Genomic DNA, 19,736 nt, shown 5'->3' on the forward strand with positions numbered 1-19,736 from the left:
AGCACAATTACAGCTCAGTTAATAACTGTTATTAATGAACCATCATGTTTTATGGTTATTGTGTATTTTGTCGTCTCTGCAGGTTTTGGCTACAGATATGTCCAAACATATGAATTTGCTGGCAGATCTAAAAACAATGGTGGAGACCAAAAAAGTGACCAGCTCTGGGGTTCTACTGCTGGATAATTATTCAGACAGAATACAGGTTAGTCCTAACCCTAATCATTCAGACAAGAGACAGAACAACCAGCATTTATTTATCATCACATGGAACAGAGTCTAGATGTTTGTAGCTATTTTTTTAATTGAGAGATAACAGAATCTCAATAATGCTCCAGATATTCATGACTGAGATTAGATGATAAAATGGTTCTCTCTCACCACTGAATGAGTAACTGATGGCCACAAAGGGGGTGTGCAGCCTATGCGACGCATAGGGGCGCTGCACTAGAGGGGGCGCCAAATAAATTTCCTCTCCGGAGAAACAGCCAATCAGCTTGCTGGTTTCCGGAGCATGGTGGGAAAGTAATGACCGACGCTGGCGCTTTTAAAACGTATTTCTCCCCCCAGGGGCGCAGGTACTACGTTTTCATACACCCCAAAAAGTACGTAGTTGCGCCCCTGCCGTTAGGGCTCTTGTTAAGCTGTGCTTTTGACTGTGTTTTAGTGGCAGTTTAAACAGACGTCATTGGCTAACATGAAGAAAGCACATCCTCTGCCATGTGATCCTAACTACTGATGTTCATTAGGAATTATTTAATTGAAAAGAAATTTGGGAAAAATCCATACAATCCAGAACAATTCGTTAAATTTGATCCTGATGCGGTTTTGCTGTTCACACTGTAGGTGCTGCAGAACATGGTGCACTGCGCAGACCTCAGCAACCCCACCAAGCCCCTGCAGCTGTACCGGCAGTGGACCGACCGCATAATGGAGGAGTTCTTTAGCCAGGGCGACCGGGAGAGGGAGCGTGGGATGGAGATCAGCCCAATGTGCGACAAACACAACGCCTCGGTGGAGAAATCTCAGGTAGGTCTGCTCTAATTTGGTTGCTGGACGGTGTATATCCAGCTCCAGATTTGATTCTGATTTAAACAGAATAGATGATTTATGACTTTTGATGATTTAGTTCGACTGTATCTGTGTTGTTGCTAATAATCAACCAATAAAGGCAAGATCACATCGTATCATTTCATATCGATAAGTGGCATCAAATATGGATTTTTTAAATTAAAATTTAGGAGCTTAGGGGTGATTCCCACTCTTAATGAATCCAGAGGTGTGGTCAGAAATGTCCAAACTGATCTCACAAATTTTTTTTACATTTTAAAATTTAAATTTGCTCCTTAGGTGGGCTTCATCGACTACATCGTCCACCCCCTGTGGGAAACGTGGGCTGACCTGGTTCATCCGGATGCTCAGGATATTCTGGACACGCTGGAGGACAACAGGGAGTGGTACCAGAGCACCATCCCCCAGAGCCCCTCCCCCGCACTGGACACGAGCACAGAGGGCCGCCGGACCGCCGGACAGGACAAGTTCCAGTTCGAACTGACGCTGGAGGAGGACGGAGAGTCGGACACGGAGAAGGACAGCGGCAGCCCCGCGGACGAGGAGGAGGAAGAGGAGGCGGAGGAGGAGGAGGAGGAAGAGGAGGAGGAGAACAGCTGCAGCGACTCTAAAACCCTGTGTACGCAGGACTCGGAGTCTACCGAGATCCCTCTGGACGAACCGGCGGAGGGAGAGGAGGTGGGGGAGGAGCCGAGGGAGGAGAAGGAGGGGCATATATCAGAACCTTGCGTTTTAGAGGAGGAGGAGGAGGAAGAGGAGGATGAGGAAGATGAAGAGGTGGAGGAGGAAGACGAGCAGAACACTGCCAATACGTGACAGTCTGAGAGCACCTGGACTTCTTTTATACTAGAGCCAATTATTTATGAATAAGCTGTAGAGATTTTTCTTTTTTGAATTTTTCATATTCTTATATATTTTTGGTCTGTTATGTACTCTACACTGCTGTCCAAAAGTGTGTTTTCATCTTCATCATCATTCTCATCGTTCTCATTGCCACCGTCATTATTGTGTTTTATATCATTTATTTTAGTCATGACTAGAACTATTTTTGCACTCAGGAAAATCTTTTCCACTCGTTTACTCACTCGTTTACTCACTCGTCTGATTGCTGGAGCTCTGTGGAGTGTGTCAGTGTTTTTACTGAGGGATTTGTGTTAGTTTACATCAGTTTCCTCACTGCAGTGGATTTGATGGATGCAGACATGCTGCTGGTAGAAGTTCACTACACTCCTCTGACGGTTTCCTCTTTCTTCACGTCTGTTGATCGCTGTCTTCGTGATTTCACCTCTCGAGTGTTTTTACCAAAGTTAGATAAAGATAACCGAACAGTTTAAACTGAGGAAAAAACGCAGTCGCATCTGCCAAAGAACTACAGCATCTTCTGTTATTTACAGAAAATAATTCTGTTTTTCTGTCAGTGACCTTTTAAGTTTTTTTATTCTTTTTTTTTTACATAAAACTATGTTTTATTTAACGCTTAGGTTTTGCTTAACCAGTCTTAAAGATTTCATTGCCTGGTGAAAAAGTGAACTCAGATGGTGCAACTACATAGTGCTACAAACAGAATGAGAACTCACATCAAACCTATATTTTTACACTCAACTATCTTCTTATGACTGGCTTCTATGGTCTCAGCTATTAGAGAACCTTATTGCAAAGTTTAAAAACTAGGGTTAAGATTAGCCTGTAAAGCGTAAAATAACAATGATTTGCATCCCAATGTTATTAAAACGTTAAACGTTAAAAATAATGTTCCCAAATGTAAAAATTTAAACACTGACAAAAGTGACTTTGCAGCTGCGTTACCAGAACTTTTCAAAATGTTAAAAATATTCTAAGATCCAAAACAATTTTTTAAATGCTCTAGTAAATTAAAAATGTGAATTTAAATGGTCCGACTTTCATTCTGTATGCATCATTGATCTAACACAGTTCATAAAAATAGAAAATATTAAACACTGGAAACAAAGAGCAAATTTAGATTTATATTTTATGTGTTTATATAAAACAGCATTTCTCTGACGCTCTGAAGTCTCTGATACACAAATATAGAGTTGGGAATTTGCTTGGCCAGAGAATTGAACCCTGTTGCACCATAGAGAAAGTATTAGTGGTGTTATCCACTGTACCCACCAATACACTGCCTGGCCAAAATGTTCACAATATAGATTTAACTCAGCATATAGAGCCTCCTATTAGATAATAATTACTGCACATATTATTAATATGTTTCAGCTGCAACAAGTTATTTAACATTAACTGATGCAGGGAGTTATATTTATATATATGAATGTATATTTTTTATTATAATTGTTAACCTTGCCGTCACTTTGCCAAACCTTTGCACTCGTTTGGTTGGAGAAGTGCCAACTGAACCGCTGATCCTGTTTATTTTAAAGCTGTTTTCTTTTTTGTTTCTTTTTTTCTGCTATTTTTTTAATGATCTCTTTTTCTTGTCAATTTTTTTTGATGTGCTCAGAGAATAACTGTAGCATCAGAACTGCAGAGTTAGAAGTGAATACATTTTAACATAACTAAATTATAAATGCAGTAATTAATCAGATATATGAAATGATGGATGCCTTTTAAAACAGTCTTACATCACTGTTGTTTTTATTTATTTTTTTAAGTTTATTTCTAGGCCTGTCACGATAATCACATTACAGTATTTTAACATGACCTCAATACTTTTGCAGATGAACTAACATGATTAGCTGTTATGTTGGCTGTTTAAACATTTGTTTGTTTTTATAAACATTTAGGTACTTTAAAATGTTCAGAATCTAATTACAATATCTGAATATTCTCTCATAAAGGGATTTTAAAGGGATGCAATTCCAATATTATTCTATTATATTATCAGTATATCAGTTGCACAAAATCAAAATAAAAAAAATGTTTATTGCAATTATTTCTGGGACAATATATTGTTATATATAATAGTTATGGTGACAGGCCTGTTCATCTCACTGCCAAGTTTCTTCACTCGTCCTCATCCTCACCCCATCTTCATCCTCATCCTCACCCCATCTTCATCCTCATCCTCACCCCATCTTCATCCTGATCCTCACCCCATCTTCATCCTCATCCTCACCTCATCTTCATCCTCATCCTCACCTTATCTTCATCCTCATCCTCACCCCATCTTCATCCTCATCCTCACCTCATCTTCATCCTCATCCTCACCTCATCTTCATCCTCATCCTCACCTCATCCTCATCCTCACCTCATCTTCATCCTCATCCTCACCTTATCTTCATCCTCATCCTCACTCCATCCTCATCCTCACCCCATCCTCATCCTCATCCTCACCTTATCTTCATCCTCATCCTCACCTCATCTTCATCCTCATCCTCACCTTATCTTCATCCTCATCCTCACCCCATCTTCATCCTCATCCTCAGCTCATCTTCATCCTCATCCTCACCAGCTACCTTACGTTCAGTGGCTCCTCATTGTGTCAGTCTGAGTGGATGTATTGTACAGTACATATTGTTGTTCTGATCATGTTGTAAATGATTATATCATCCCTAATGGTGATGGTGTCGCTGTATTACAGAACTCTTATTGAGAGAATGTTTATTATTCAGTATCTAAAGAACCCATTTCTAAAACATCTCCTGTGAGATAGTTTTGTGTGGAAAAGGTGGAGAAATCCAAACTATTGTCTTTTATTTGTTTTATTTATTTGTTTGTTTCTTTAAAGAGAACAGCAGTCCCTTGGCCCCAGGGTTGTGCCTTAAAGAACGTTTAATCTTTTTGCTGCACTAGAAAAAAAAAACTACTGGCCGTGAATCGACCTCATTGTTTTTATATTTTTTCTGCTGTTTATAAAACGTGAGGGATAAATCAGACTGTAATATATATGTGTCGATGCTGCAGGCCTCAGTCAGTGCAGCATGGGGGCGCTAGAGTCTGGCGTATCGTATTGCTGCTGTTTGACTGTAAAGCTCCAAAGAGGTTTATGCTGGGTTTTCTTTGTTTAAAACCTGATCTGATTGGCCGGGTATGCGAGGCGTCGGTGTGATTATGTGCCGATCTATAAGAGTATTGATCGCGTTTATGAATGTGGGTTTTGGCTCTGTGCCAGACGGTTGGGTTTGATTTGCAGGTGATGAATCACATTTTAACATGACAGTTCTACACACTCATATCCGGCATCTGTGTAACAAAACAATGCGCTTTTTTACGTTATTCTAAAGGACGGACGGAATGTGTTTATAAACTCTAATCCTGCAGTGAAGGAGATTTTTGACACGTATACTGTAGATTTCTAATCACACTAAACGGATAGAATCAGTGGCTCATTTTCTGTCTTTTTTGTGTCTTCTTTTTACTTAATCAGAAAAGAAAATTATTTTTTGTTATGTGACTTGAACGCCAAGTTTTCTGGAGGTTTCAGAGAGATGATGTAGTTGTTTAATGAATTATTTATTTACAGCAGTCTATTGGATAAGAATTGTAGAAACAAATCTTCTGTAAGAAAAGAGAAAAAAACGAAATAAAATGTTTTATATGCACCCGAATAAAGAAAAGCATGGGTTGACTCCGGCTACGTCTGTGCTTCTTATTTTACATATTGTTTAGGGTTCAACCACAGTCCATCACCAGTATGAAATAAACTCAAAACAGAGAAATGAATAAATTTACCTAAAACTTTTCCAGGTTTCAAGGCCACATTTATTCCTGTTTCATAACTTTAAAATTCATACAGCATACTTTTAATAAATAATAAATAAACAAATAATAATAAAGCAGAGACAATACAGCACTGGATTATTAAGTAACAAAGGCTTATTAATTCTACACAGAGAGAAATACACACTGGGGGTGTAACGGTATGTGGTCGAAGTGTGACGGTAGTGGTTTAATAGTGTTGTTCTGGTAACTGTATAGGCTCCTCCTCCTTCTACTTTCTCTGATATTCTTATTTACACTGAGTAAATCCCGGCAGATCAGACGAGGATTGGGCGGTATAACGGTAATACTTTATTCAGCAGTATCTAAAATTTACTCTCTACAAAGGAAGCAGTGTATTAGAATTACAATGTGTCTGATGTGTCCAATAACCAAAATATCTCTCTCATTTTAATGTGTCCATCACATTCTGAAAACAACTATTCAGCACTAGAGCAACTTGCAGAACGATTAGCTAAAATTAAATGATCTTATAGTTGTAAGGAACTGAGACCTTTATATACCATTACACCCCTAATAGACACGCAAACACACACTGAATTACCCTGAGACAAGCAAGATTAAAGTTCAGCTGATTTCAGCTCATGGCTTCTTCTCTAAAACAACGCATTCAGAATATTGCAGAGTTCAGAAGATCTGGAACCAGTTTAATCTCACTGCAGGAGATCAGGACTGTCCAGTGCTTTAATGCCTTTAATCAAACAATATAATCTCTTGCTGATATTTTGGCACACCTTCCCCTCACCCTACAGTCAGCTGCTTCGACTGCGTTCACACAGCAGGTAAACTGAAACTTAATGTGAAGTCCTGCTCTTTAATAAACATCAGTTTAGGAATGTGAACTGTTCAGACCAATGGCGGATATAGATCACATTAAATTAGATGTTGTGAACAAACTCGAATTTGGGCAACTTTTATCTGCTGTGTAAGTCTAGGTTTAGCTTTAGGTTTAGGTTTAGTCTCTAGGTGGAAAAATCTTTCCTAACAGTCGACACTCAGTGTGGGTGGGGCTCTTCAAATACAGGAGCTTGGCAACAGCATGGGAGCCACTTACACACACACACACACACTTAAAGCTATACACTCTCACACAGCCTATGTGGGAGGAGCTAGCAGCTGCAGTCGGACTGCGGGGGCGGCGCTGGCTGGTCTGTCAGTTTGGTTGTGGCTGAGCCTGTGGGTCCGGCCGGGTCAGAATCAAGGGTGTCAGGCATTTTATCACAGATAATATCCACCAAACGTTGGAAGGTCTGCGTGATGTTGATGTTGTCCTTGGCACTCGTTTCATAGAACTCAAACCCTTTAGAGAAATGAAAAATTAATCAGTTAAAAACTTCAAACACCAAACGTCTGCTGGACATGCAGTGCTGTTTATCACACAAACAAATAATACATAGTAGATATGTTTGTGTTGGTGCTGTTGTTCTCTCACTGCACACGGTCACTCAGGTTTGTGGAGGGTGGAGTGGGTGGATGTTGGTGTGTGGAGTGGGTGAATGCTGGTGTTTGGAGGGTGGAGTAGGTGGATGCTGGTGTGTGGAGTGGGTGGATGCTGGTGTTGTGGAGGGTGGAGTGGGTGGATGCTGGTGTTGTGGAGGGTGGAATGGGTGGATGCTGGTGTGTGGAGTGGGTGGATGCTGGTGTTGTGGAGGGTGGAGTGGGTGGATGCTGGTGTGTGGAGGGTGGAGTGGGTGGATGCTGGTGTGTGGAGGGTGGAGTGGGTGGATGCTGGTGTGTGGAGTGGGTGGATGCTGGAGGGTGGATGCTGGTGGATGGAGTGGGTGGATGCTGGTGTGTGGAGTGGGTGGATGCTGGTGTTGTGGAGGGTGGAGTGGGTGGATGCTGGTGTTGTGGAGGGTGGAATGGGTGGATGCTGGTGTGTGGAGTGGGTGGATGCTGGTGTTGTGGAGGGTGGAGTGGGTGGATGCTGGTGTGTGGAGGGTGGAGTGGGTGGATGCTGGTGTGTGGAGAGGGTGGAGTGGGTGGATGCTGGTGTGTGGAGTGAGTGGATGCTGGAGGGTGGATGCTGGTGGATGGAGTGGGTGGATGCTGGTGTGTGGAGTGGGTGGATGCTGGTGTGTGGAGGGTGGAGTGGGTGGATGCTGGTGTGTGGAAGGTGGAGTGGGTGGATGCTGGTGTGTGGAGTGGGTGGATGCTGGTGTGTGGTGTGTGGAGTGGGTGGATGTTGGTGTGTGGAGTGGGTGGATGCTGGTGTGTGGAGTGGGTGGATGCTGGTGTGTGGAGTGGGTGGATGCTGGTGTGTGGAGGGTGGAGTGGGTGGATGCTGGTGTGTGGAGGGTGGAGTGGGTGGATGTTGGTGTGTGGAGTGGGTGGATGCTGGTGTGTGGAGGGTGGAGTGGGTGGATGCTGATGTGTGGAGGGTGGAGTGGGTGGATGCTGATGTGTGGAGGGTGGAGTGGGTGGATGTTGGTGTGTGGAGTGGGTGGATGCTGGTGGATGGAGTGGGTGGATGCTGGTGTGTGGAGGGTGGAGTGGGTGGATGCTGGTGTGTGAAAGGTGGAGTGGGTGGATGCTGGTGTGTGGAGTGGGTGGATGCTGGTGTGTGGTGTGTGGAGTGGGTGGATGTTGGTGTGTGGAGTGGGTGGATGCTGGTGTGTGGAGTGGGTGGATGCTGGTGTGTGGAGGGTGGAGTGGGTGGATGCTGGTGTGTGGAGGGTGGAGTGGGTGGATGCTGGTGGATGGAGTGGGTGGATGCTGGTGTGTGGAGGGTGGAGTGGGTGGATGCTGGTGGATGGAGTGGGTGGATGCTGGTGTGTGGAGGGTGGAGTGGGTGGATGCTGGTGGATGGAGTGGGTGGATGTTGGTGTGTGGAGTGGGTGGATGTTGGTGTGTGGAGTGGGTGGATGTTGGTGTGTGGAGTGGGTGGATGCTGGTGGATGGAGTGGGTGGATGCTGGTGTGTGGAGTGGGTGGATGTTGGTGTGTGGAGTGGGTGGATGCTGGTGTGTGGAGTGGGTGGATGCTGGTGTGTGGAGGGTGGAGTGGGTGGATGCTGGTGTGTGAAAGGTGGAGTGGGTGGATGCTGGTGTGTGGAGTGGGTGGATGCTGGTGTGTGGTGTGTGGAGTGGGTGGATGTTGGTGTGTGGAGTGGGTGGATGCTGGTGTGTGGAGTGGGTGGATGCTGGTGTGTGGAGTGGGTGGATGCTGGTGTGTGGAGGGTGGAGTGGGTGGATGCTGGTGTGTGGAGGGTGGAGTGGGTGGATGCTGGTGGATGGAGTGGGTGGATGCTGGTGTGTGGAGGGTGGAGTGGGTGGATGCTGGTGGATGGAGTGGGTGGATGCTGGTGTGTGGAGGGTGGAGTGGGTGGATGCTGGTGGATGGAGTGGGTGGATGCTGGTGTGTGGAGGGTGGAGTGGGTGGATGTTGGTGTGTGGAGTGGGTGGATGTTGGTGTGTGGAGTGGGTGGATGTTGGTGTGTGGAGTGGGTGGATGCTGGTGTGTGGAGTGGGTGGATGCTGGTGGATGGAGTGGGTGGATGCTGGTGTGTGGAGTGGGTGGATGTTGGTGTGTGGAGTGGGTGGATGCTGGTGTGTGGAGTGGGTGGATGCTGGTGGATGGAGTGGGTGGATGCTGGTGTGTGGAGGGTGGAGTGGGTGGATGCTGGTGTGTGGAGGGTGGAGTGGGTGGATGTTGGTGTGTGGAGTGGGTGGATGCTGGTGGATGGAGTGGGTGGATGCTGGTGTGTGGAGGGTGGAGTGGGTGGATGCTGGTGTGTGGAGTGGGTGGATGTTGGTGTGTGGAGTGGGTGGATGCTGGTGTTGTGGAGGGTGGAATGGGTGGATGCTGGTGTGTGGAGTGGGTGGATGCTGGTGTTGTGGAGGGTGGAATGGGTGGATGCTGGTGTGTGGAGTGGGTGGATGCTGGTGTTGTGGAGGGTGGAGTGGGTGGATGCTGGTGTGTGGAGGGTGGAGTGGGTGGATGCTGGTGTGTGGAGGGTGGAGTGGGTGGATGCTGGTGTGTGGAGTGAGTGGATGCTGGAGGGTGGATGCTGGTGGATGGAGTGGGTGGATGCTGGTGTGTGGAGTGGGTGGATGCTGGTGTTGTGGAGGGTGGAGTGGGTGGATGCTGGTGTTGTGGAGGGTGGAATGGGTGGATGCTGGTGTGTGGAGTGGGTGGATGCTGGTGTTGTGGAGGGTGGAGTGGGTGGATGCTGGTGTGTGGAGGGTGGAGTGGGTGGATGCTGGTGTGTGGAGGGTGGAGTGGGTGGATGCTGGTGTGTGGAGTGAGTGGATGCTGGAGGGTGGATGCTGGTGGATGGAGTGGGTGGATGCTGGTGTGTGGAGTGGGTGGATGCTGGTGTGTGGAGGGTGGAGTGGGTGGATGCTGGTGTGTGGAAGGTGGAGTGGGTGGATGCTGGTGTGTGGAGTGGGTGGATGCTGGTGTGTGGTGTGTGGAGTGGGTGGATGTTGGTGTGTGGAGTGGGTGGATGCTGGTGTGTGGAGTGGGTGGATGCTGGTGTGTGGAGTGGGTGGATGCTGGTGTGTGGAGGGTGGAGTGGGTGGATGCTGGTGTGTGGAGGGTGGAGTGGGTGGATGTTGGTGTGTGGAGTGGGTGGATGCTGGTGTGTGGAGGGTGGAGTGGGTGGATGCTGATGTGTGGAGGGTGGAGTGGGTGGATGTTGGTGTGTGGAGTGGGTGGATGCTGGTGGATGGAGTGGGTGGATGCTGGTGTGTGGAGGGTGGAGTGGGTGGATGCTGGTGTGTGAAAGGTGGAGTGGGTGGATGCTGGTGTGTGGAGTGGGTGGATGCTGGTGTGTGGTGTGTGGAGTGGGTGGATGTTGGTGTGTGGAGTGGGTGGATGCTGGTGTGTGGAGTGGGTGGATGCTGGTGTGTGGAGTGGGTGGATGCTGGTGTGTGGAGGGTGGAGTGGGTGGATGCTGGTGTGTGGAGGGTGGAGTGGGTGGATGCTGGTGGATGGAGTGGGTGGATGCTGGTGTGTGGAGGGTGGAGTGGGTGGATGCTGGTGGATGGAGTGGGTGGATGCTGGTGTGTGGAGGGTGGAGTGGGTGGATGCTGGTGGATGGAGTGGGTGGATGCTGGTGTGTGGAGGGTGGAGTGGGTGGATGTTGGTGTGTGGAGTGGGTGGATGTTGGTGTGTGGAGTGGGTGGATGTTGGTGTGTGGAGTGGGTGGATGCTGGTGTGTGGAGTGGGTGGATGCTGGTGGATGGAGTGGGTGGATGCTGGTGTGTGGAGTGGGTGGATGTTGGTGTGTGGAGTGGGTGGATGCTGGTGTGTGGAGTGGGTGGATGCTGGTGGATGGAGTGGGTGGATGCTGGTGTGTGGAGGGTGGAGTGGGTGGATGCTGGTGTGTGGAGGGTGGAGTGGGTGGATGTTGGTGTGTGGAGTGGGTGGATGCTGGTGGATGGAATGGGTGGATGCTGGTGTGTGGAGGGTGGAGTGGGTGGATGCTGGTGTGTGGAGTGGGTGGATGTTGGTGTGTGGAGTGGGTGGATGCTGGTGTGTGGAGGGTGGAGTGGGTGGATGCTGGTGTGTGGAGGGTGGAGTGGGTGGATGCTGGTGTGTGGAGGGTGGAGTGGGTGGATGCTGGTGTGTGGAGTGGGTGGATGTTGGTGTGTGGAGTGGGTGGATGCTGGTGTGTGGAGGGTGGAGTGGGTGGATGCTGGTGTGTGGAGGGTGGAGTGGGTGGATGCTGGTGTGTGGAGTGGGTGGATGCTGGTGTGTGGAGTGGGTGGATGCTGGTGTGTGGAGTGGGTGGATGCTGGTTACTCACGCTCCAGACCGGTTTTACTCACCCAGTTGTTCTGCCAGGAGTCGTCCGCTGTCCACAGATACGATTCGCTCCTCCTCCATGTCACATTTGTTTCCCACCAGAATCACCTGAGCATTTTCCCACGAATATGTTTTAATCTGAGTCGACCTGAAATCACAACCAGCAGCCATTCAGAACCTGCTCCTCAACTTTACTCCCCACCTCTCTGATAATCAAGTAAAACCAATGATAAAAATGTGTCAAAGTCTGAGAACACTGAATTTATGTATTATGAATTTTCTGCCATAATCTTGCAATCTTCCTCAAAATAATTCAGTATTAAAGTAATATTCAGTAATAAATTCAGTATTAATCAGAGTATTATTAAAAATGGTGAGGAAAAGTGAGGAACCCAAGTTTGGAACTATGAATCATCCTCTAATTGAATTATTATCAGTGTAACTCACCAGTCCTGCACAGCGGCGAAGGACTCCTCGTTGGTGATGTCGTACATGAGGATGAAGCCCATCGCTCCTCTGTAGTACGCGGTGGTGATGGTCCGGTACCGTTCCTGACCCGCTGTGTCCTACAAACCCACAACCATCATTAGCTACATCCATCTGATCCATTACACTTCCAGCCACAACCTGGAACTTCAGTATACAAATATGAACAAATATGATCTCAAACTTATTGGGTATACTGACATTAGGCACGGTGACAATAGGTTAATTAGTGATTTTGAACCAATAAAATAATGTCCCTCATAACAGTGTAAATATATTATAATATATTCATATCAAATTAGATTTATTGATACAGCAGTTTTACAAATTATTTTGCAAAGCGGCTTTACAGATATCATAATATATAATCCTCCTCTGATCAGATAAATTATAAATAAAAGTTATTATAATCCACACAGGTCTGATATATTCAGGTGAATATTTACTCCAACAGTAGAAGCAATTCCTAGTAAGAGTTTATGTAAATGTGAGCAGCTGGTCTGAGGCAGGTGAATAAACTGGATGAGGATCAGCTGATCTCTGGTGGGTAATGGGAAGCCTGACATCCAGAAACTTCCATCAGTCTGGCCGGACAGGAGAACCTGAGGGTGGAACCTTCATCGGTACCGGGTCGGACTGGGGGACAGTCAGGAACTCGGAGGAGCAGAAAGATGGAATTAGCGTTTTTCTGTAAACAGAGTAAAATTTGCTCACCCAGATCTGCAATTTGATCCTCTTGTTGTTTTTGTAAAGAGTTTTGATTTTGAAGTCGATGCCGACGGTGCTGACGAAGGCGGGAGTGAAAGCGTCGTCAGCGAATCGGAACAGGAGGGAGGTTTTACCCACACTGCTGTTCCCAATTATCAGCAGCTTAAACATGTAGTCGAAGTTCGGTTCTGAGGTTTCCTGTTTCCCATCCTGAGTGGCAGCCATCTGTACAGAACCAGAACCGCAGTGAGATTAAACCCAGAACACAATACAACAGAACCAGAACAAAAACAACAGAACCAGAACAAAAACAACAGAACTGGAACACAAAACAACAGAAACAGAACACAAAACAACAGAACCAGAAGACAATACAACAGAACCAGAACACAAAACAACAGAACCAGAACACAAAACAACAGAACCAGAACACAAAACAACAGAAACAGAACACAAAACAACAGAACCAGAACACAATACAACAGAACCAGAACACAAAACAACAGAACCAGAACACAAAACAACAGAACCAGAAGACAATACAACAGAACCAGAACACAAAACAACAGAACCAGAACACAAAACAACAGAACCAGAACACAAAACAACAGAAACAGAACACAAAACAACAGAACCAGAAGACAATACAACAGAACCAGAACACAAAACAACAGAACCAGAACACAAAACAACAGAACCAGAACACAAAACAACAGAAACAGAACACAAAACAACAGAACCAGAACACAAAACAACAGAACCAGAACAAAAACAACAGAACCAGAACACAAAACGACAGAACCAGAACACAAAACAACAGAAACAGAACACAATAAAACAGAACCAGAACACAATAAAACAGAACCAGAACACAATACAACAGAACCAGAACCGCAGTGAGGTTTCTGGAATCAGTATTAAGATCAGCAGTTTTAGCTCAGGCTGCATTAAGTTAAGCTGATCAGCTCGAGCCTGAACAATAAATAGTCATACATTTATTAATCTATAATCAATCAATCATCCTGATCAGCCTTTTATAATAAACTGATCTGAACAGCTCATCTGACAGCTACTATAAACCCATAATACAATAAAACCGCGCTAATTATTATTATTATTATTATTATTATTATTAGTCTTACCTTTCCATATAAATCCATCTCTAGAGCTCCAGAATCAGAGTCAGGATCTGTCGGGAGATCAAAGCTGTGAATTCGCTGCTTTTGCTGGAGATGGATGCTGATGATGCTTCTGACGTCATTTCCTCACTCTCCTCCCTTCTCTCCCATTCATCCTGTTGATCAATGGCAGTGCCTCGTTTGTCCAGAAGGGGGCGGGCTGAACGTTTTGGTCTCATTGAAGGGAAAATGCTTTAATCCGACATTTATTGTTTTTTTATTGGTATTATGTTTTTTTAACAAATACAGACATATGGTATGGCACATTAATAAGTGTACATACATACACATGTATATATACATAAATACACACACACATATATATATATGTTTGTGTGTGTGTGTGTGTGTACATATAATATAAAAATTACTAATTTATACACTTATTAATATATCATACCGTATGTCTGTATTTGTTAAGGAGTATAATATAAAGTATTTCAGTATGAAAGCAGGTATTTGTAATGTGTGAAAATCGGGTATAAATCGGTAGAGTTGTGATTATTATAGGTGTGTTAAACACCTTAATCAGTGTAAATTAATGCACAGGGGGCAAAAGACCTGGCTGTTAAGCCAGCTCGAATATATAGCTATGCTGCCTACTTTCTATTTCCTACTTTAACAAGTGTAAAACTACTGAGCCAGGACATATTCCTTTATTTTTTGTGTAGAATTAAGAATTTTTATTTTAGCAAAATACTTTGTTCTACTTTCTAAAAGTAAAGAAATATCAGGGGTTTTTTTTTAGCCGTTTAGCTTCATTCACCCCCATTTATTCTGGATTCACTCGCGGGCTCTCTCTGGTTGTTTGCAGGGATTTTCTGAACACAGGAGTCAGGCAGTTTCTCCATAAACCGGTTTTGTTAAAGCGATAGAAAGCTGACTCAGAGCGCCATCTAGTGGCTATAAAATCATATTGAAGCATCATTCTCTGTGTTGTATTCACTGAAACGACTGTAAGGCCATAAATAAATAAGAAAACAATAGCTATATAGCCTTTTTGTGTGATTTTGAACCATTCTTCAAATTCTTTTTTAATATGAGAATATGACTCAAATGAGTTGGGACTTGCAGGTGCATGGTTAATTGTGCTCAAATTGATTGAAAAACACATTAAAAATTACTTTTAATTTTTTTGCCAAAATCGTCAAATTACCTAAGGCTGTTACCGTTTTTTGTGATTTTGGACCATTCTTCAAATTCTTTTTTTATATGAGAATATGACTCAAATGAGTTGGAAGTTTCCCATGCATGGTAAATTGTGCTCAGTTTAATAAAAAAAACATTAAAAATCACTTTTATTTTTATTTTTTTTTGCCAAAATCGTCAAGTTACCTAAGGCTATTACCTTTTTGTGTGATTTTGGACCATTCTTCAAATTGGACATTGTGAACATAAAAGAAAACAGTAAATGTCCTCCAATGTGACTTCTGGGTCAGAGTTTGGCCTAAGGGGGCTTCTGTGACATGACACTCCAGAGGTTACCTTGAAGGGTGAGTTAGAACGCCTCCTTCTCTGGGTGGTCCTTGGTTGGAGTTTGGCCTACAGTACATTCTGTGTCACGAAACTTTACAGGCAATATGAGAGATGCTATTCAGACAAAATATTTCGATTTCATGCCTCTGTGTGGTCAGAGGAAGCAGTTTGGCCTACGTTGACTTTTGTGCCACGAAACTTTACTGGTACTCCCAGAGGTGCCATTTGGACAATATATTTCGATTTCAGACCTCTGGGTTGTCAGGGGAAGGAGTTTGGAATTTTGTTCTACAAGAGCCTGGTGTCCCCTTTTGAGGCCATTATAGTGTCACCTAATAGTGACAGAAATTTAAATGAACAGTAAATACATTTTTTACTTAGTTATGTGTTTGAATGACGTTGACTTCTGTGAAACGAAACTTTACTGGTACCCCCCCAGAGGTGCCAATTGGACAACATATTTCGATTTCAGACCTCTGGGTTGTCGGGGGAAGGAGTTTGGCCTACGTTGACTTCTGTTGCACGAAACTTTACTGGTACTCCCAGAGGTGCCATTTGGACAACATATTTCGATTTCAGACCTCTGGGTTGTCAGGGGAAGGAGTTTGGCCTACGTTGACGTCTGTGGCACGAAACTTTACAGGCAACCTCAAATGTGCTGTCCGGACAACATATTACGATTTCAGACCTCTGAGTTGTTGGGGGAAGGAGTTTGGCCTATGTTGACTTCTGTGGCACGAAACTTTACAAACAACACCAGAAGTGTCATTTGGATAACATATTACGATTTCAGACCTCTGAGTTGTCGGGGGAAGGAGTTTGGCCTACGTTGACATCTGTGGCACGAAACTTTACAGGCAACCTCAACTGTGCTGTCCGGACAACATATTACGATTTCAGACCTCTGGGTTGTCGGGGGAAGTAGTTTGGCCTACGTTGACATCTGTGGCATGAAACTTTACAGGCAACCTCAAATGTGCTCTCCGGACAACATATTACGATTTCAGACCTCTGAGTTGTTGGGGAAAGGAGTTTGGCCTATGTTGATTTCTGTGGCAGGAAACTTTACAAACAACACCAGAAGTGTCATTTGGATAACATATTACGATTTCAGACCTCTGAGTTGTCGGGGGAAGGAGTTTGGCCTACGTTGACTTTTGTGGCACGAAACTTTACAAGCAACACCAGAGGTGCCATTTGGACGACATATTACGATTTCAGACCCCTGGGTTGTCGGGGGAAGGAGTTTGGCCTACGTTGACTTCTGTGGCATGAAACTATACAAGCAACACCAGAGGTGCCATTTGGACAACATATTACGATTTCAGACCTCTAGGTTGTCGGGGGAAGTAGTTTGGCCTACGTTGAAGTCTGTGGCACGAAACTTTACAGGCAACCTCAAATGTGCTGTCCGGACAACATATTACGATTTCAGACCTCTGGGTTGTCGGGGGAAGTAGTTTGGCCTACGTTGACGTCTGTGGCATGAAACTTTACAGGCAACCTCAAATGTGCTCTCCGGACAACATATTACGATTTCAGACCTCTGAGTTGTTGGGGGAAGTAGTTTGGCCTACGTTGACGTCTGTGGCATGGAACTTTACAGGCAACACCAGAGGTGCCATTTGGACGACATATTACGATTTCAGACCCCTGGGTTGTCGGGGGAAGGAGTTTGGCCTACGTTGACTTCTGTGGCATGAAACTATACAAGCAACAACAGAGGTGCCATTTGGACAACATATTACGATTTCAGACCTCTGGGTTGTCGGGGGAAGTAGTTTGGCCTACATTGAAGTCTGTGGCACGAAACTTTACAGGCAACCTCAAATATGCTGTCCGGACAACATATTACGATTTCAGACCTCTGGGTTGTCGGGGGAAGTAGTTTGGCCTACGTTGACGTCTGTGGCATGAAACTTTACAGGCAACCTCAAATGTGCTCTCCGGACAACATATTACGATTTCAGACCTCTGAGTTGTCGGGGGAAGGAGTTTGGCCTACGTTGACTTTTGTGGCACGAAACTTTACAAGCAACACCAGAGGTGCCATTTGGACGACATATTACGATTTCAGACCCCTGGGTTGTCGGGTTGTCGGGGGAAGGAGTTTGGCCTACGTTGACTTCTGTGGCATGAAACTATACAAGCAACACCAGAGGTGCCATTTGGACAACATATTACGATTTCAGACCTCTGAGTTGTCAGGGGAAGGAGTTCGGCCTACGTTGACTTCTGTGGCATGAAACTTTACAAGCAACACCAGAGGTGCCATTTGGACAACATATTACGATTTCAGACCTCTAGGTTGTCGGGGAAAGGAGTTTGGCCTACGTTGACGTCTGTGGCACGAAACTTTACAGGCAACCTCAAATGTGCTCTCCGGACAACATATTACGATTTCAGACCTCTGAGTTGTCGGGGAAAGGAGTTTGGCCTATGTTGACTTCTGTGGCATGAAACTATACAAGCAACACCAGAGGTGCCATTTGGACGACATATTACGATTTCAGACCTCTGGGTTGTCGGGGAAAGGAGTTTGGCCTACGTTGACGTCTGTGGCACGAAACTTTACAGGCAACCTCAACTGTGCTGTCCGGACAACATATTACGATTTCAGACCTCTGGGTTGTCGGGGAAAGTAGTTTGGCCTACGTTGACGTCTGTGGCATAAAACTTTACAGGCAACCTCAAATGTGCTCTCCGGACAACATATTACGATTTCAGACCTCTGAGTTGTCGGGGAAAGGAGTTTGGCCTATGTTGACTTCTGTGGCATGAAACTATACAAGCAACACCAGAGGTGCCATTTGGACGACATATTACGATTTCAGACCTCTGGGTTGTCGGGGGAAGGAGTTTGGCCTACGTTGACGTCTGTGGCACGAAACTTTACAAACAACACCAGAAGTGTCATTTGGATAACATATTACGATTTCAGACCTCTGAGTTGTCGGGGGAAGGAGGTTGGCCTACGTTGACTTTTGTGGCACGAAACTGTACAAGCAACACCAGAGGTGCCATTTGGACGACATATTACGATTTCAGACCTCTGGGTTGTCGGGGGAAGGAGTTTGGCCTACGTTGACTTCTGTGGCACGAAACTTTACAAACAACACCAGAAGTGTCATTTGGACAACGTATTACGATTTCAGACCTCTGAGTTGTCGGGGGAAGGAGTTTGGCCTACGTTGACTTCTGTGGCACGAAACTTTACAAACAACACCAGAAGTGTCATTTGGACGACATATTACGATTTCAGACCTCTGGGTTGTCGGGGGAAGGAGTTTGGCCTACGTTGACTTCTGTGGCATGAAACTATACAAGCAACACCAGAGGTGCCATTTGGACAAGATATTACGATTTCAGACCTCTGGGTTGTCGGGGGAAGTAGTTTGGCCTACGTTGACATCGGTGGCACGAAACTTTACAAACAACACCAGAAGTGTCATTTGGATAACATATTACGATTTCAGACCTCTGAGTTGTCGGGGGAAGGAGTTTGGCCTACGTTGACTTCTGTGGCACGAAACTTTACAAACAACACCAGAGGTGCCATTTGGACAACATATTACGATTTCAGACCTCTGGGTTGTCGGGGGAAGGAGTTTGGCATAAGTTGATGTCTGTGGCACGAAACTTTACAGGCAACCTCAACTGTGCTGTCCGGACAACATATTACGATTTCAGACCTCTGGGTTGTCGGGGGAAGGAGTTTGGCCTACGTTGACTTCTGTGGCACGAAACTTTACAAACAACACCAGAAGTGTCATTTGGACAACGTATTACGATTTCAGACCTCTGAGTTGTCGGGGGAAGGAGTTTGGCCTACGTTGACTTCTGTGGCACGAAACTTTACAATCAACACCAGAAGTGTCATTTGAACAACATATTACGATTTCAGACCTCTGAGTTGTCCGGGGAAGGAGTTTGGCCTACGTTGACTTCTGTGGCACGAAACTTTACAAGCAACACCAGAGGTGCCATTTGGACAACATATTACGATTTCAGACCTCTGGGTTGTCGGGGGAAGGAGTTTGGCCTACGTTGACTTCTGTGGCATGAAACTATACAAGCAACACCAGAGGTGCCATTTGGACATTATATTACGATTTCAGACCTCTGGGTTGTCGGGGGAAGGAGTTTGGCATAAGTTGATGTCTGTGGCACGAAACTTTACAGGCAACCTCAACTGTGCTGTCCGGACAACATATTACGATTTCAGACCTCTGGGATGTCGGGGAAAAGAGTTTGGCCTACGTTGACGTCTGTGGCACGAAACTTTACAGGCAACCTCAAATGTGCTGTCCGGACAACATATTACGATTTCAGACCTTTGGGTTGTAGGGGGAAGTAGTTTGGCCTACGT

At 45.3% G+C, this 19,736-nt stretch overlaps 3 protein-coding genes across 7 annotated transcripts in view; 2 read left to right on the plus strand and 1 right to left on the minus strand.

Moving 5' to 3' along the window:
- pde4d (phosphodiesterase 4D, cAMP-specific) overlaps nucleotides 1-5,622 on the plus strand; it is a 76,974-nt gene extending 71,352 nt beyond the window's left edge. For all 5 annotated transcript variants that reach the window (XM_049485602.1, XM_049485606.1, XM_049485604.1 and 2 more), the window contains 3 exons: nucleotides 83-205; nucleotides 847-1,029; nucleotides 1,351-5,622. In XM_049485602.1, coding sequence (XP_049341559.1) covers nucleotides 83-205; nucleotides 847-1,029; nucleotides 1,351-1,887 — 843 coding nt within the window. In that variant the 3' untranslated portion in view covers nucleotides 1,888-5,622. The remainder of the gene's footprint in view (nucleotides 1-82; nucleotides 206-846; nucleotides 1,030-1,350) is intronic.
- On the plus strand, nucleotides 4,017-5,622 carry LOC125806069 (pleckstrin homology-like domain family A member 1). Its single transcript, XM_049485629.1, has 2 exons — nucleotides 4,017-4,165; nucleotides 4,212-5,622. The coding sequence occupies exons 1-2, from the start codon at nucleotides 4,017-4,019 to the stop codon at nucleotides 4,573-4,575; spliced, it is 513 nt and encodes a 170-aa protein (XP_049341586.1). The 3' UTR covers nucleotides 4,576-5,622.
- A 106-nt stretch (nucleotides 5,623-5,728) lies between these two features.
- Nucleotides 5,729-14,075, minus strand: rab3c (RAB3C, member RAS oncogene family). The gene is made up of 5 exons (XM_007242566.4): nucleotides 13,856-14,075; nucleotides 12,720-12,938; nucleotides 11,967-12,085; nucleotides 11,543-11,667; nucleotides 5,729-7,069 (listed from the first exon to the last, which is right to left on the minus strand). The coding sequence occupies exons 1-5, from the start codon at nucleotides 13,871-13,873 to the stop codon at nucleotides 6,879-6,881; spliced, it is 672 nt and encodes a 223-aa protein (XP_007242628.2). The 5' UTR covers nucleotides 13,874-14,075; the 3' UTR covers nucleotides 5,729-6,878.
- Between the last annotated feature and the right edge of the window lie 5,661 nt (nucleotides 14,076-19,736).

This window comes from Astyanax mexicanus, chromosome 12, assembly GCF_023375975.1.
Source record: "Astyanax mexicanus isolate ESR-SI-001 chromosome 12, AstMex3_surface, whole genome shotgun sequence".
Taxonomy (NCBI): domain Eukaryota; kingdom Metazoa; phylum Chordata; class Actinopteri; order Characiformes; family Acestrorhamphidae; genus Astyanax; species Astyanax mexicanus.